The sequence below is a fragment of the Mirounga leonina genome, unplaced genomic scaffold (assembly GCF_011800145.1).
Source record: "Mirounga leonina isolate KUSES-001 unplaced genomic scaffold, KU_Mleo_1.0 Mir_153, whole genome shotgun sequence".
Classification (NCBI taxonomy): Eukaryota; Metazoa; Chordata; class Mammalia; order Carnivora; family Phocidae; genus Mirounga; species Mirounga leonina.
In genome coordinates, this window is record NW_023270387.1 from 30842812 (window position 1) to 30859494 (window position 16683).

Sequence of the window (16683 nt, forward strand, 5' to 3'; positions counted from 1 at the left end):
CATCCTTGATACCTTCTTTAACATAGCCAAATATCTTTCTCGATGTTAAACCTTTACAAAACTGAAATCCTGAAAGAATCCATTCGTTTTTCCAGTTAGATCGAGCATGATTCTTAACTGGTAGTACAATATCTTAGTATGTTTATGAAGTTCCATTCCACAGCACCTGCCCTTCAGAGTGGAATTCAGACTAGTGGTCGGGGATACCAAATCCAGAATTTCAGATCAGGTGCGTCACTGGTGTAGGGAGGGGCTTTGGGCGGGGCATCCCGATAGGGCGGAGGCGTCATTAGAAAGCCGTGGGGCCAGGCTATAGCTGTCATTACTCGAGTCAAGCTTAGTATTATTTGTGTTCGAGGACATGCTGTGTAAGCAGCATTCTCAATGCAAACTAGTTTCACTCAGCACTTGAGTGAAATATGTAAGTACAGACGTCTCGTCCTCCTGAACTGCCGAGAAACGTGAGAGCTCCAGGGATGATTGTCGCCAGCTATTTATTGGGAGCAGGCAGAAACCCGACTGTTTTTGAGAATGGGCTGTAGCGAGAAGTCCAAGTAGTCCCAGGGTTTTAGTGAGAAGGAAAGTGGGACGCAGTCAGGGACTGGGAGCTACAAGACACGCTCCGCTCTGAAGCCGGAGAGAAAGTCGGGAGAGCGAGCCGCGCACATAAGTGCTTTCGAAGTCACCGCCACTCGAGGGCCGGAATTGTGAGTACTCTGCCCCTCCCGTCCTGCGACTGAAGTCGGAGAACTCTCCCAGCTAGGAGACTACCCTCTCCTGCTCTCCCCACCTGACTGCCACCCTTCCTCTGCCTACCGGATGGAGGGCAAAGGCAGGAGCTGACCAGCGCCGCCCCCTTCCGACCCGGGAGGTGGAGATCCCCCACCCCGCCCCACAGAGTCCAGCCAAATTCAACTTAACTTTCTCCTCCCGCTGCTCCTATATTTCCCACACCCCCTCCTCCTTCCCCCATCCCTCCTCCTTACAGGCAGGGGAGGGGGAAAAGGGGAGTTCTGGTCGTCATGACAGAGACGAAGGCAAAGGATTCCCAGGCTCCCCACGTGGCGGGCGGCGCGCCCACACCCGTCGGATCGCCTCTGTCGGGACGCCGGGACGCTGGCTCCTTCCAGGCGAGTCAGACCTCGGACGCCTCGCCTGTAGTTTCGGCCATACCCATCTCCTTAGACGGGCTGCTCTTCCCTCGTCCCTGCCAGGGACAGAACGCGGGCGGGAAGACGCGGGACCAGCAGCCGCTGTCCGACGTGGAGGGGGCGTATCCCAGAGTAGAAGCCACAAGCAGTGCAGGAGCTGACAGCTCTAGGCCTCCAGAAAAAGACAGAGGGCTGCTGGACAGTGTCTTGGACACGCTACTGGAGCCCGCAGGCCCGGGGCAGAGCCACGCCAGCCCTCCTGCTTGTGAGTCCACAAGCCCTTGGTGCCTGTTTGGCTCCAAGCTTCCCGAAGAACCCCGGGTTGCCCCCACCACCCAGGGGGTGTCGTCCCCGCTCATGAGCCGGCCAGAGAACAAGGCTGGCGACAGCTCCGGGAGGGCAACTGCCCATAAAGTGCTGCCCAGGGGCCTGTCACCGTCCCGGCAGCTGTTGCCCCTGACCTCTGGGAACCATCCTTGGCGGGGGGCCGCAGTGAAACCAGCACCGCAGCCCGCTGTGGTGGACGTAGAGGAGGAGGATGGCTTCGAGTCCGAGGGCTCCGTGGGTCCGCTTCTGAAAGGCAAATCCCGGCCTCTGGGAGGCACAGCAGCTGCAGGAGGAGCTGCGGCCACCGCTCCTGGAGTGGCCACAGGAGGCGTCACCCTGGTCCCCAAGGAAGATTCCCGCTTCTTAGCGCCCAAGGTCTCCCTGGCGGAGCAGGACGCGCCCGCGGCGCCCGGGTGCTCCCCGCTGGCCACCACGATGATGGATTTTATCCACGTGCCCATTCTGCCCCTCAACTCGGCCTTCCTGGCCGCCCGCACCCGGCAACTGCTGGAAGGGGAGAACTATGACGGCGGGGCTGCGGCTGTCAGCGCCTTTGCCCCGCCGCGGGGCTCGCCCTCGGCTTCGTCCACCCAGGTAGCTGCCAGCGACTTCTCCGACTGTGCATACCCGCCCGACCCCGAGCCCAAGGACGATGGGTTCCCGCTCTATGGCGACTTCCAGCCGCCTGCCCTGAAGATCAAGGAGGAAGAGGAAGGCACCGAGGCAGCTGCGCGCTCCCAGCGGCAGTACCTGGTGGCGGGTCCTAATCCCGCTGTTTTCCCGGATTTGCCGCTGGCTCTGCAGCCGCTACCTGCGCGAGCGCCATCGTCCAGACCCACGGAAGCGGCGGTGGCGGCCGCCGCACCCGCCAGTGCCTCTGTCTCCTCGGTGGCCTCGTCGGGGTCGACCCTAGAGTGCATCTTGTACAAAGCCGAGGGCGCGCCGCCACAGCAGGGCCCGTTTGCTCCGCCGCCCTGTAAGGCGCCAGGGGCAGGCGCCTGCCTGCTGCCCCGGGACGGTGCCTCCACCTCGGCTTCGGCTGTCGCTGCGGGGGCGGCCCCCGCGCTCTACCCGCAGCTCAGCCTCAACGGGCTCCCGCAGCTCGGCTACCAGGCCGCCGTGCTCAAAGAGGGCTTACCGCAGGTCTACCAGCCTTATCTCAACTACCTGAGGTGAGGGCCCCGGGCGGGGCGCGGGGATTCCTAGGAGTCTCGCGAATAGCGGTCCGGCCAGTTCGTCGCCGCTAGCTGCTGGCCCTCAGGGTCCCGCTCACCCGAGTGGCCTCAAGAGGATGGGTGGTCGGGGCGGGGCACAAGGGTAATGTGGTTTCCTTTTTCTCCCCTCCTCTCCTTACTATTTTAGGGACACAAAGGGGGCGCATAATATGCCGTTTTTGGAGCGTGCCTCCTCAAAAATATTTTCTAAACTTTCCAAATCTGCGAGTTTTCGAGACAAAACTAGCCCTGATTTAAAAAGTGCAACGTCATTCTAGGTGCCGCAGTGGAGCGGGAAAAGCGCAGCGAGTTGGGGGCTTTATAAAATGGTTATTTTCTTAGAAGGGCATTTACGGGGATTGTCTTTCTTGGAGCAGAGACTTTAAGGATCCTCCTGGAGGGGTGGTAGTTGATGTATGGTAGCTTGCCAGAACTGAAAGCATAACTTCACGGATTGGGACATTTAACTGGGACATTTAATGCCCTCCCGGAGCTGTCGCCATTCAATTTTCATACGAATCTCAAGGCTAAAGTTATGTGTAATATGTTTACATTATGGATTTAAACATCAATCACTACCAGTGCACTGTATTCTATTATTGTTTCGGTTTGGCTACTTTTTTCACACAGGTTTTCAAAAACATTTTGATTTACATACTGAAGTAGTGGAATTTTAAAGAATGTTCGCTTTAGAATCTTATTGCTGTGAATGGGCAAAACAGTGTCAATATACTGAACAATTCTTTAAAAAGGCAAACACATAAACTCGTGTAAGTGAACAATCATTAGGGGTTGTGTTAAAAACCCAAAACAAAAGCATTGCTAAGTACCACTGAACCCTTAAAACCATGTTTATAGTTACCCAGGCTACAGAAGGGAATAACATTTCATCTGTCAAAGAGTAAATTTATTGTTCTATATAAGGAGTTTTGTAGAAATTTTTTTTTAACAAAACCAATGAACCTTTGCTTTCCTGAACATAAAATTATATATTATTCTTTTATGTTGGTTCTGCTGATGAATGACTAATAACTTACAAATGTGGTGAATCCAGTAACAGTACACCAAGTTTAATTTGCATGTCTTTCAAGGGTGTGTATACATTCAGTTATGTTTTAAAATCCCCTTTCACTCTGTCAATTCTGTTAAGAAAACTTTAGTATTAGCTAGTGGTGCACCTAAAAATAAATGGAGTACTTTGTTTTGCATTTCAAGGCCGGATTCAGATGCCAGCCAGAGCCCACAGTACAGCTTCGAGTCATTACCTCAGAAGATTTGTTTAATCTGTGGAGATGAAGCATCAGGCTGTCATTATGGTGTCCTCACCTGTGGGAGCTGTAAGGTTTTCTTTAAAAGGGCAATGGAAGGTAGGTTCCTTTCTCCTGATCCTTTATTTTTGGTTTAATTGTAAACCGAGAGCATCTATTATTTTTTAGATTTTAATTATCCCTTGCTTCTAAGAAATGGTGATATTTCCATATAACTTAAAATATATGACTATGTTTTAACAATGTTTTTATTTCTAATACTCAAAATTGAATGTGGTTGGGTATTTTAATTGCATACTCTTTGACTAGCCCTTTCAATATTAGACTCAGGTTATACTAATCTTGGGGACAGTGCTGCTATTGTTCATTACCTATTTAGCTTTAAAGAAACAGCTTGGCTGTAATTGTATTTTTATATTTCTATTATATAGTATATGTAATATATACTAAATTTAAAATTTTGATCAAAAGAAAAATGGTAAAAGTCATTGAAATTATGTATCTGTACTTATATGTGCGTGCATATATATGTGATACAGTTACAAATTTTCTACATAATTTTGTCTTTTCTCTACATTCATATTTATGTAATACTTATATAATGGTAATTCTAAACAAATTTTTAAAATTCTCTTTTTTGTTTGGTATATTTTTATAAGGGGATAGGAGTAAACCGTTTAAAGCAAATGAAAAATTTGGGTATCACAATAACAATTACTGAAGAAGTAGTTTGCTATAAGACCTTCATATTTTTAAAATCATCTAAATTACATATTTATCTAATGATTTTTAATTGACTTACACAATGTATTTTGGACTTGAACTGAGCTGAAATGAGTTTAGGGTTTCCTCTGGAGTGAAGAGATCACACCTGGACAAGGAACAAAAGATCTGATTACCTGCTTTTTTGCTTCCTGTTTGTGAGTTTGTTTTTGTTTTTTTTTTTAATTTCAAGAGCCTTCTATTTATAAGTAGGAAAGGAAGGAATGGGGAATTTTTACCTTAATGGAATTTTCAAAGGAGTTTGATGTGCATATTTAATATGCATCAAAAGAATATAACCTAAAAGACATTTTAAATTCACTATTCTTGTAGATGCATAACAGGTGATTCTTTACAACTATTATACCTTTTTGGTAAAAATGATTCCAAACCATTTATTAGTAGTATTTGTAATAATTCTACTTAAATTAATTCTTCTTAAAGAATATTTGCTTCATACTTATCTAGATTATGATTTTTTTCCACAAAGGATGAATATATTTAACTGACACTGAACATATGTATTCAGCTTCAGGAGGCTTTAATTGCATTTTAAATTAATTGAAGCACTGTGTGAAAAGAGGCTACATGAGAAAATGGGACACAACTGAGAGTGGTCCCAACTTTCCTACTGACATTATTTAGTCATAGTTACAAATAGGAGTTCTTTGTGTGGAAGAGTAGATTCTCCAGCACATAATTGAAGTTACCATTTCCATGTGACTTTAGTTCTGGTTTTTTGAACATTCCTTTTGACATTAATAGGGTTTCCTTCATGCTTACAGTCTCCTTAGAGTAGTCTAATTTTGTAAGTGAATGACCCCCCGTAGAATCCCGTCTGAAGGCCAGTTTTTTTTTCTAGCCCAGCTCCATCTCTTTATAGATAAGCAAGTCCCAAAGACATAAATTTGAATTTCCAAAGAGCACACAACTTGTTAGTAACTAATTGTTAATCACCATAGGTTAGATACTCTTTCACTGCAATGCTTATAAATCAGAGATGGTGTGCACAAGTGGATATATGATGAATCCTACTTAATTTTCAGAAGTTACTTCAAAATGTGCATATAGAACCAAGATCACCCTAAGGAAAATACAAATGCTTTTATAGTATTAAAATAGTATTCAGAACCACATAAAATGTCTTCCCAAATTTACTCTTAGAAAGCATTCGTTGGACCATTACTGTTGGCATGATCCTGTTTTAGTCTTGAGTAGTAGAAATGAAGTACCTTTATTTGGCAATATTTACAAAAAGGAACTCAAGATGGATGTTTATAAGTCATTCATGAAACTAAAGCAAGATTACAAAACGATATGCGTAATTTCATTCATTTAGCAGGGGTTTTTTTTAATTTAAATTTTAATTTTTTTAAAAAGATTTTATTTATTTGACACAGAGAGAGGGAGAGAGCAGGCACAAGCAGGGGGATCGGCAGGCAGGGGAGAAGCAGGATCCCCACTGAGCAAGGCACCCGATGCAGGGCTCCAATGTGGAGCTCGATCCCAGGACCCTGGGATCATGACCTGAGCCAAAGGCAGCTGCTTAACCAACTGAGCCACCCAGGCAGTCCCATTCAACAGTTATTTTATAACTCTTATATTTAGATCTGTGGCAAAGATATTCTTCCCTTGACTTCACCTCTCTCTGCCTTAGATATAAAATGAGGATAACAATAGCTATGCCTCAGGGTTGTTATAAAGATTAAATGAGTTAATGCAAAGTTTTGAAATAAATGCCTAGTATATTGTCAGCTTCAATTGGTGTCACTTCTGTCAAGGAGCTTATGATAGAGTTGAGGAGGTAACATATATGCATGTATTTTTGCGTATAAAATAGAGATTCTCACCAAATGCCCAGATAAGCAAATTTGTAAAGTAGTTAAGATTTGTATGGCTTCTGAGTTAGTGTGTTTAGGCATGTATTTTTGCGTATAAAATAAAGATTCTCACCAAATGCCCAGATAAGCAAATTTGTAAAGTAGTTAAGATTTGTATGGCTTCTGAGTTAGTGTGTTTAGGCAGGAGGAAGTTGGTTGCAGGATGGAATGTGCATATTCTATAATGACAGGAGAAGACTTCATGGAAAATATGAACTTCATTTTGTTACTAGAGAACAAGTAATATTATTGATCTCTGGGCATTGAGGAGGGCTTTTAAGTGTATATGTCCAAAGAGGAGTGAAAAGATTAAGATTTGACTGACTAAGACTTGAAGAATTATATTAGGAAATCATTAAAATTAAAAGTTGGGAAGTTCAATTGCCAGTGTTTGAATGAATTGGGATAAAATCAGTGATTTAAGACAAGTTAATAGAAGTTTCTGGGAATTTTCATGACTAAGAAAGATGAGTAGAAGGACTTTAACAGTTGGAAAGAAATGGGTGTGAAATCTAAAGTAGGGGTAGATCAAGGTAGAACTATGTGTGGATGCCAATATGTCCAGAAATGGAAAGTTGGTGGTCAAAAATATAGATATTGTTACCAAGGATAATAAGAGCAAGGTGGCTCAGTTGGTTAAGCGTCTGCCTTCGGCTCAGGTCATGATCTCAGGGTCCTGGGATCAAGCCCCATGTTCGGGTCCCTGCTCAGCGGGACCCTCTTCCACTCCCCCTGCTTGTGCTTGCTCTCTCTCTCAAATAAATACATACAATCTTTTAAAAAATGATAATAGCATTTTAGAGTACTTTCTATGTACCAGTGACTATGTGTTTTATGGGTATTTTAATTCCTTTAATCCTTATAATCATTATATTTTCAATTTACAAATAAGGAAACTAAGCCCAGAGATGTTAAATTGCCTTAATCATAGTTAGGAAGTGGTAGAGTGAGGATTCAAACCCAAGTGCTGTGACTCCAGAATCTGTGCTACATTTCTCTCAATTATACTACATTTCTCTTAATAGGAAATCCTATTTAAATTTCAAAGAAAAACAATAGAGGGTTGTAAGAAAAAATGTGAGCCAAATGACAAAACATCTAGGAAGGTAAAAGTGAATCCTAAAGGAGATTGCAAGATGAAGGGTGATTAAAAGTGTGTGATATAAATGGATGGATGATACTAACTTCACCTTTAGGACAGCTATGAGAAGACACAGGGGACCAAGAACCAGTTTCTTCACCTCTCCTCCAAGTTGGGAGTGAGAGACAATAAAGCCTGTAAAGAAGTCACCCAGGAAAACTGGGTTTCTCTTGGTATGAGACAGAAGAGAGAAGAGGCAGAAAAGGAAAGAAAAGAAAAGGAAAGAGAAACCACTCAGGAAGTGAGTGTTTGGGGGTGGGAAGAGATGACCTCTCTTAACCTAAGAAAATGAATTAGCCAAAAAGCAATTGGTTGAATAGCCCATTGCATTCCTTTACTAAGACTTGGAATGAACCAGGAAGTGGTCAGGAATTGCCTTAATACCTTTCAAGGAGATGAAGTCATAATGACCCAACCCGTTCTAAAAATGCAGGCCATGACTTTGTAGTAAGATGGAAAAGATCATTTCTCATTGGCTTTTCTGTGTATGTACTGTGACTAGCGTGGTGCTAGGAATATACTAGATATTCAGTAAATTTGTTCTAATCATCCTAACTAATGATGCCAAACTCTTATTCTTTGGATGCTTTTTACTGTGACAGCATTTGTAGTGAATAAATTTGATGGAATATGGGTGGGGAAATAGTGTAATACAGTGAAACCTTATTTGGAAGACACTAAGTAAGTATTGATGGGTTTGTAATTATACTATATTATTAGCCTCATTTTTATTCTAGGTATATTGAAGTATAATTGACAAATAAAATTGTGAGATATTTAAAGTGTACAACATGATGATTTGATATATATGGTGAAAGGATTCTCCTATCAAGTTAATTAACACATCCATCCCCTCACTTATTTATCTTTTTTCTTTTTGGCAAGAATATTTAAGTTTTATTCTCTTAGCAAATTTCAGTCATATAATACAATGTTCTCAACTAGTCACCATGTTATATATTATATCCTCAAACCTATTCATCTTAAAAGTTTGTACACTTTTACTAACCTCCCCTTATTTCTGCTATTTCCCAGCCCCTGGTGACCATTTTTCTACTCTTTCTATGAATTTGATTTTTTTTATTCCATGTGTAAATGATACCATGTGGTATTTGTCTTTCTCTGTCTGGTTTATGTCATGCATAATGTCCTCTAGGTTCATCTGATTTGTTCATGTATTAATAACCATGTATTTATTGAGCACCTGCCATGTGCTAGGCATTATGCTAGGTACTAGTTGGAAATGCAGTAAAATGGGACAGACCTGGCTAGCTGCAGCCCTAGTGGAGTTTACAGTATAGTGGAGGCAAGAAACACTCTATCAATTAGCATTTATATAATGAATTATAGATGTGCTAAGTGAATAGTTTTGCTTAAACTATTCCAGGCATTGCTTATGCCTGGAAAACTAGAGAATTGACACCTCTGTCAGAAGCTGGGAATGATGGGAAATATCTTTTAGATTTAGAAAGACACCATTATAAGTAGAATACAGAGGAAACTGGACAGAAATGAAATACTTTTATGCATAAAGTATTTCTCTCAAAAGTTGAATAGAGTTGGTGTCAGAGACTAAAAATGAAACTGATTTGGTAGCATATTCTCCCTGCTCTGGCTTCCAAAAGAGAAATAATGAACATTCAAATTCATTTAAATATTTTATTTTAAGAGAAATTTTAGGTTTACAGCAAAATCAAGAGGGAGGTACAGAGATTTCCCATATACTTCTTGCCCTGGCATAGCCTTCCCTATTATTAACATCCTCCATTAGAGTGGTACATTTTTTGTTACAATTGATGAATACTTCAATTATGAACACTTCATAATCACCCCAAATCCATAGTTTGCATTAGGGTTTGCTCTTGGTATTGTACATTCTATGGGTTTGAATAAATATACAATAAAACGTATCCATAGTTATGGTGTCATACAGAGTAGTGTCACTGCCCTAAAAATCCTCTGTATTCCATTTATTCATCCTTCTTTGCCCCCGAATCCCTGGCAACCAGTGATCTATTTACTCTCTCCATAGTTTTGCCTTTTCCAGAATGCCATTAGTTTCACTTAGTAATATGCATTTAAGTTTCCTCCATGTCTTTTCATGGCTTGATATCTCATTTCCTTTTAGTTCTGAATAATATTCCACTGTCTGGATGTAACACAGTTTATCCATTCACCTGCTGAAATGTATTTCGGTTGCTTCCAAGTTTTGACAACTATGAAGAAAGCTGCTATAATGATCCATGAGCAGGTTTTTGTGTGGGCATATGGTTTTTTGGGGTTTTTTTTGTTTTTTATTTTTTTATTTCTTTGGGTAAATACCAATGAGTATGATTGCTACATGTTATGGATGTTTAGTTTTGTAAGAGATCTTCAAACTGTATTCCAAAGTGGCTATGCTACTTTGCATTCCCACCAGCAATGAATGAAAATTCTTGTCACTCTGCATCTTTGCTATCATTTGGTATTGTCTGTGTTCTGGATTTTGGTCATTCTAATAGGTGTATAGTAATATTTCATTGTTTTAATTTGCATTTCCCTGATGACGTATGATGTGGAGCATGTTTTCATATACTTATTTGCCATCCACGTATCTTTGGTGAGAAGATGAGAAGCCCGTTAAGGTCTTTTACCCATTTTTTAATCTGGTTGTTTTCTTGTTATGTTTTAACAGTTCTTATATATTTTGGATAACAGTTCTTTATTAGATACGTCTTTTGCAAATATTTCCTCCCACTGTGTCTTTTTATTCTCTTGAAAATCAGTGCATTTTGCATAGCAGATAATTTTACTTTCAAAGAAATCCAGTTCCTCAGTTCTTTCTTTCCTGAATCATGACTTTGAACATTGTATCTAAAGAATCATTAATGAAACTCAAGGTCATCTACATTTGCTCCTATGTTATATTTAGGACATATATTTTTTTATTTTGAGTCTTATATTTAGGTCTGTGATCGATTTTGAGTTAATGTTTAGGAAGAGTATAAGGTCTGTGTTTAGATTCACTTTGTTGCATGTGGATATCCAGTTGTTTAAGGACTATTTGTTGAAGAGATAGTTTTTGCTCCTTTGTATTCCCTTTGCTACTTTGTCAAAGATCAGTTGACATATTCATGAGGCTCTATTTCTAGGGTTTTCTATTCTGTTACATTGATCTTCTTGAAGTCAGGTATGTCAGTCCTCCAACTTCAATATTGTGTTGAATATTCTGGGTCTTTTGCGGCTACATATAAACTTTAAATCGTTTGTCAATAACCATGAAATAATTTTCTGGGGTTTTAATTGGGATTGCATTGAATCTGTAGATCGTATTGGGAAGAAGTCATGTCAACAATATTGAATCTTCCCATCCACGAACATGGAATGTTGCTCCATTTATTTAGTTATTTTTTTTTTATTCATTACAGTTTTGTGATTTTCTTCCTATAGGTCTAGTACATATTTGGTTATACTTAAGTACTTCATTTTTGGGGTGCTAATATAAATGATACTGTTTTAAATTTCAAATGCCATTTTTTCATTGCTAGTATACAAGAAAATGACTGACATTTATATATTAGCCTTACATCCTGCAGCCTTGCTATAGTTGCTTATTAGCTCCAGGCCTTGTTTTATCAGTACTTTTGGATTTTCTACATAGAAGATCATGTCACCTACAAACAAAGATAGTTTTATTTCTTTCTTCCCAGTGAGGATACCTTTTACTTCCTCTTTTTGTCATATTGCATTAGTAGGACTTCCACTCCAGTGTTGAAAATGAGTGGTAAGAGGAGATACCCTTGTCTTGTTCCTGGTCTAATGGGAAAGCTTCTAGTTTCTCACCATTAAGTATGACATCAGTTGTAGGTTTTTTGTAGATATTTTTTATCAAGTTGAGTAAGTTCACTTCCATTTCTAGTTTTGTCAGGTGCTTTTTCTGCATCTATTGATATGATCATGTAATACTGCTTTTTTAGCTTGTTGATGTGATGCAGCACATTAATTTTCAAATGTTGAACCATTCTTACATGCCTAGGGTAAATTCCATTTGGTCATGTTGTGGATTTCTTTTCAACTTTTTGGATTTGATCTGCAAGATTTTGTTGAGGATTTTTGCATCTATGTTCGTGAGAGATATCAGTCAGTAGTTTTCTGGTACTGTCTTTGGTTTTATATCAGGGTAATGCTGGCCTCGTAGAATGAATTATGAAGCATTCCCTCTGTTTCTATTTAAGAGATTGTGGTGAATTGGTATGATTTCTTCCTTAAATGTTTGGCAGAATTCACCAGTGAGCTCATTTGGGCATGGTGCTTTCTGTTTGGGAAAGTTATTAATTGCTGATTCAATTTCATTAATAGATATAGGCCTATTCAGATTATTTATTTCTTCTTGTGTGAGCTTTGGCAGATTGTCTATCTCAAGGCATTGGTCCATTTCATTTCGGTTATCAGATTTGTGGGCATAGAGTTGTTCATAGTGTTCCTTTATTATTTTTTTTATGTCTATAGGGTCTACAGTGATATCCCTCTTTCATTTCTGATATTAGTAATTTGTGTTCTCTCTCTTTTTAATTAGCCTGGCTGGAGGCTTATATTGATTTTATTGATCTTTTCGAAGAGCCAGCTTTTGGTTTTGTTTTTTTCTTTATTGACTTCCTGCTTTCAATGTCATTGATTTCTGACCTTTTTTTTTTTCTACTTTCAGTGGCTTAATTTGCTCTTCTTTTTCTTGTTTGCTAAGGTGAGCTTTGATGATTATAATTTTAGCTCTTCTGTTCTAAAATATACAGTTATTGTTGTATTTATAAATGCTATAAATTTCCCTGTAAGCACTGCTTACATATAACTATATACCACCAATTTTGCTAATTTGTGTGTTTTTAAAGATTTTTAAATTAATTTATTTTTTATTATGTTGTTAATCACCATACATTACATCATTAGTTTTTGATGTGGCATTCCATGATTCATTGTTTGCATATAACACCCAGTGCTCCATGCAGTACGTGCCCTCCTTAATACCCATCATCAGACTAACCCATCCCCCCACCCGCCTCCCCTCTAGAACCCTCAGTTTGTTTCTCAGAGTCCATAGTCTTTCATGGTTTGTCTCCCTCTCTGATTTCCCCTCCTTCATTCTTCCCTTCCTGCTAGCTTCTTCTTCTTTATCTTCTTTTTTTTTTTTTTTAACGTATAATGTATTATTTGTTTCAGAGGTACAGGTCTGTGATTCAACAGCTGACACAATTCACTGGGCTCACCATAGCACATACCCTCCCCATTCATTTATTTGTCAGAGAGAGCACAAGCAGGGGGAGTGGCAGGCAGAGGGAGAGGGAGAAGCAGGCTCCCCACTGAGCAGAGAGCCCAACGCGGGGCTCTATCCCAGGACCCTGGGATCATGACCTGAGCCGAAGGCAGATGCCTAACTGACTGAACCACCCAGGCATCCCTTCAGTTTTATTTAGTTCAAAATTTTTTTTTAATTTCTCAAGATTTTTTTTCTTTGAATCATGTGTTATATAAAAGTGTGTTGTAAAATCTCCATCTCCACATGTTTTATTTTCCAGTTGTCTTTCTGTTTAAGGTTCAATTTCATTGTGGTCTAAGAGCAGACATTTTATAATTTCTATTCTTCAAATTTGTTGAAGTGTGTTTTATGACCTAGAATGTGGTTTATCTTGGTGAAGGTTCCATGTGGGCTTGAGAATGTGTAATCTGCTGCTGTTGAATGAAGTAGTCTATAGACGTCAATTATATCCCATTGAATGATGTTGTTGGGTTCACCTGTGTCCTCATTGACTTTTTTTTTTTTTTTTGGCCTAGTGGATCTGTCGATAGAGAGATGTTGAAATGTCCAACTATAATAGTAGATTCATCTATTTTTCCTTGCAGTGCTATCAGCTCTTGTCACAAAATTTTAATGCTCTGTTGTTAGATCTTACACGTTAATGATTGTTATATCTTCTTGGAGAATCGACTCCTTTATCATTATGTAATGCTCCTTTTTATCCTTAAGAACTTTCCTTGTTTTGAAGCCTGCTCTAATTATACATTCAAATTTTCATGGACCAATTCATGAATTATTTTCTGTCTTTAGAAAGCTCTATAATGTTTTCTGTGTCTTTTGCACTCCGCAAAATTATCCAACAATCCCTCCCACCATAATTTCTTTGATTAAAATCTGGGCTCTTGAGAAGATAATTTGCCAATAATCTTGTTTAATTTTCTCTCCAGTAGAGTCTACCCTGTGACAGTTTTTCTATTATCCTAAAAATAAACATGAAATAATTCACTTGACTGGCTTCTAAACTTTATAAATAATAAATATTCTTATTAATAAATACTCATAATTTATATTTATGCTACAGGTCTCTCAGTTTAATATTTAGTGTGAATAGTAAGCTGGTTTTAAGCACAATTTTGCATTATGACCCATTAAAGTCTCCATTTTACTGAAAAAGAAGTAGCAGAAAGACTGCATTGGGGATCATCTGCTTAATGTATTTACTTATTTAGGGTTGCCAAATTATTAATGCCTCTTCAGAACCTGCATCTTAACACCACTGCAAGAATCTGAGGGGGGAGGCATTGGTATCAAGACATTCATGCTAATTCTAACAGCTAGTGCTTCTGCTTCAGCCTTTGAGTTATTATACTTTAATTACTCAAGTAACACAATAATACATTCTCCTTTAAAAAAGAAAAACCTTACCAATAAGGCTTAAGTCCTCTTGGATCAATACTTTTAATCTGTTCCCTTCCCTACCATTCTTCTCTACCTCTATCTTAGTTTTTAACCTGTGTATGTGTATATAATGTTGTTTTGCATATGTTCATACATAAAAGGTATCCTATATGTAATAATTCTTCATCATTTTTTCATGCAACAATGACTTGAAGCTCTGTGTTTATTTATAGTCCTGGCTTGTTCTTTATTGCATGATATTTCATAGTATGATAGTCCTTTTATTTATTTTTTAAATTCAATTAGCCAACATGTAGTATATCATTAGTTTCAGATGTAGAATTCAGTTAACCATCAGTTCCATATAACACCCAGTGCTCATCACAACACGTGCCCTCCTTAATGCCCATCACCCAGTTACCCCATCCCCCCCACCAACCTCCCCTCTAGCAACCCTGTTTGTTTCCTATAGTTAAGAGTCTCTCATGGTTGGTCTCCCTCTCTGATTTCTTCCTTTTGACTTTTCCCTCCCTTTCCCTGTGATCCTCTGTGCTATTTTTTATATTCCACATCCGAGTGAAACCATGATAATTGTCTTTCTCTGACTGACTTATTTCACTCAGCATAATACCCTCCAGTTCCACCAATACTGATGTAAATGGTAAGATTGCATCCTTTTTGATAGCTGAGTAATACTCCATTATATATATATACACACACACATATATACCACATCTTCTTTATCCATTCATCTGTTGATGGACATCTGGGCTCTTTCCACAGTTTGGCTATTGTGGACATTGCTGCTATAAACATTGGGGTGCAGGTGCCCCTTCAGATCACTACATTTGTATCTTTGGGATAATACCAAGTAGTGTAATTACTGGGTCATAGGGTAGCTCTATTTTTAACTTCTTGAGGAACCTCCATACTGTTTTCCAGAGTAGCTGTTCCAGCTTGCAGTATGAAAATCCTTTTATTAAGGCATCACTGTCATACCATTACTTGAGTAAGTTTTTTTGTGTTTGCCTCCTTGAGTACATGCCTTGTTCCTTTTTCCAGAATATAATTATTTTTAATCAGCTCTAAATAAACTACATGATTAGCTTCCATCATGCTGCTAAAATGATTTAAGTCATTAATTTATTCACTCCAGATACATGTGTTGACACTTACTACATTTAAAAGTTGCCTATACTATCGCTTTTCGGCCTTTTGGCTAAGATCAAGTGTAGTATCTGTTCTGATCAGTTTAAAAGTTGCTTATACTAGAACTAGAAAGATGAATATGTACATAATCCCCATTTTTGTCATATCCAAAATCAGGAAGAAGAAAAAAACAAAACAAAACAAAAAACCATTGTATAGTTAGTAAACATGAGAATACTTCAACTCTAGTTATGCCAAAGCCATGGATGATACATCATAGTATTCAATTAGACATCTCTAGAAGAATTGCAGTTTGTTCCACTAACATATCCTGATGTTGTGTAAGAGGCTTATTCACTTAAAAACACTTAACTACTCTTGACCATGACCCAGGCACTGTTCTAAGTGCTTTACTATATTAAGTCATTTAATCCTCCTAAGAGTTTTATGAGATAGAAGTACTCTTATTATCTATATTTCACAGATGAGTAGGTCACTACAAAGTATAAGGGTCAAGATTCAAATCCAGGGCATCTGACTACAACTTCTGTGTTTTGTGTGCCCATATGCTACCTCTCCAGAATGTTTTGTATTTGAATAAATGTTAATTACTTTATAATTCTTCAGACAAAAACATGATCTCTCTCAGGAGAGTGGTTTTCAAATTGTACTCCTCAAGTCAGTCCCATTCCTTTTTCAAACCAGAACAACTCTGTTTTCTCTGTTTATTTGGTTTATTCTTCCACTTAAGATTTTATTTGCACAAAGGATTCTCTGCCAACATTTTCTTTAAATATCATTTCATCATAACAGGAAACTGTTAGGCCTCAAACAAGTGTTTATTCAGGTACTTGAGTGAATCCTAAATAGTTCCTTGATTTTTTGACATCTGTGCAAAGCTAGGATGAACATTTGGTCAAGATTTCAGATCCAACTGTTTAATATTTGAACAGAATATGAACATTATTGTCTGAAAATCACGTCTGACTTATAGAGCTTTATCTTTGTCAGCAAAACAAAGTAACTCCAGGGAATCTTTTATCAATCACTTGTTTAAAGGACTGATTGAAGTAATTGATACTTAAGACAGTGACTCTAACCATTTACTTCCATGGATTTTTAAA

The 16683-nt window shown here is 39.2% G+C and overlaps 1 protein-coding gene and 1 pseudogene across 1 annotated transcript in view; both read left to right on the forward strand.

Annotated features, from left to right (window-relative positions):
- Positions 1-326: 326 nt before the first annotated feature.
- PGR (progesterone receptor) overlaps positions 327-16683 on the forward strand; it is a 112561-nt gene continuing 96204 nt past the window's right edge. The window contains exons 1-2 of the mRNA XM_035009326.1: positions 327-2650; positions 3908-4059. Of these exons, the coding sequence (XP_034865217.1) occupies positions 1023-2650; positions 3908-4059 (1780 nt within the window). The 5' untranslated portion in view covers positions 327-1022. The remainder of the gene's footprint in view (positions 2651-3907; positions 4060-16683) is intronic.
- LOC118013577 lies at positions 15610-15731 on the forward strand (annotated as a pseudogene).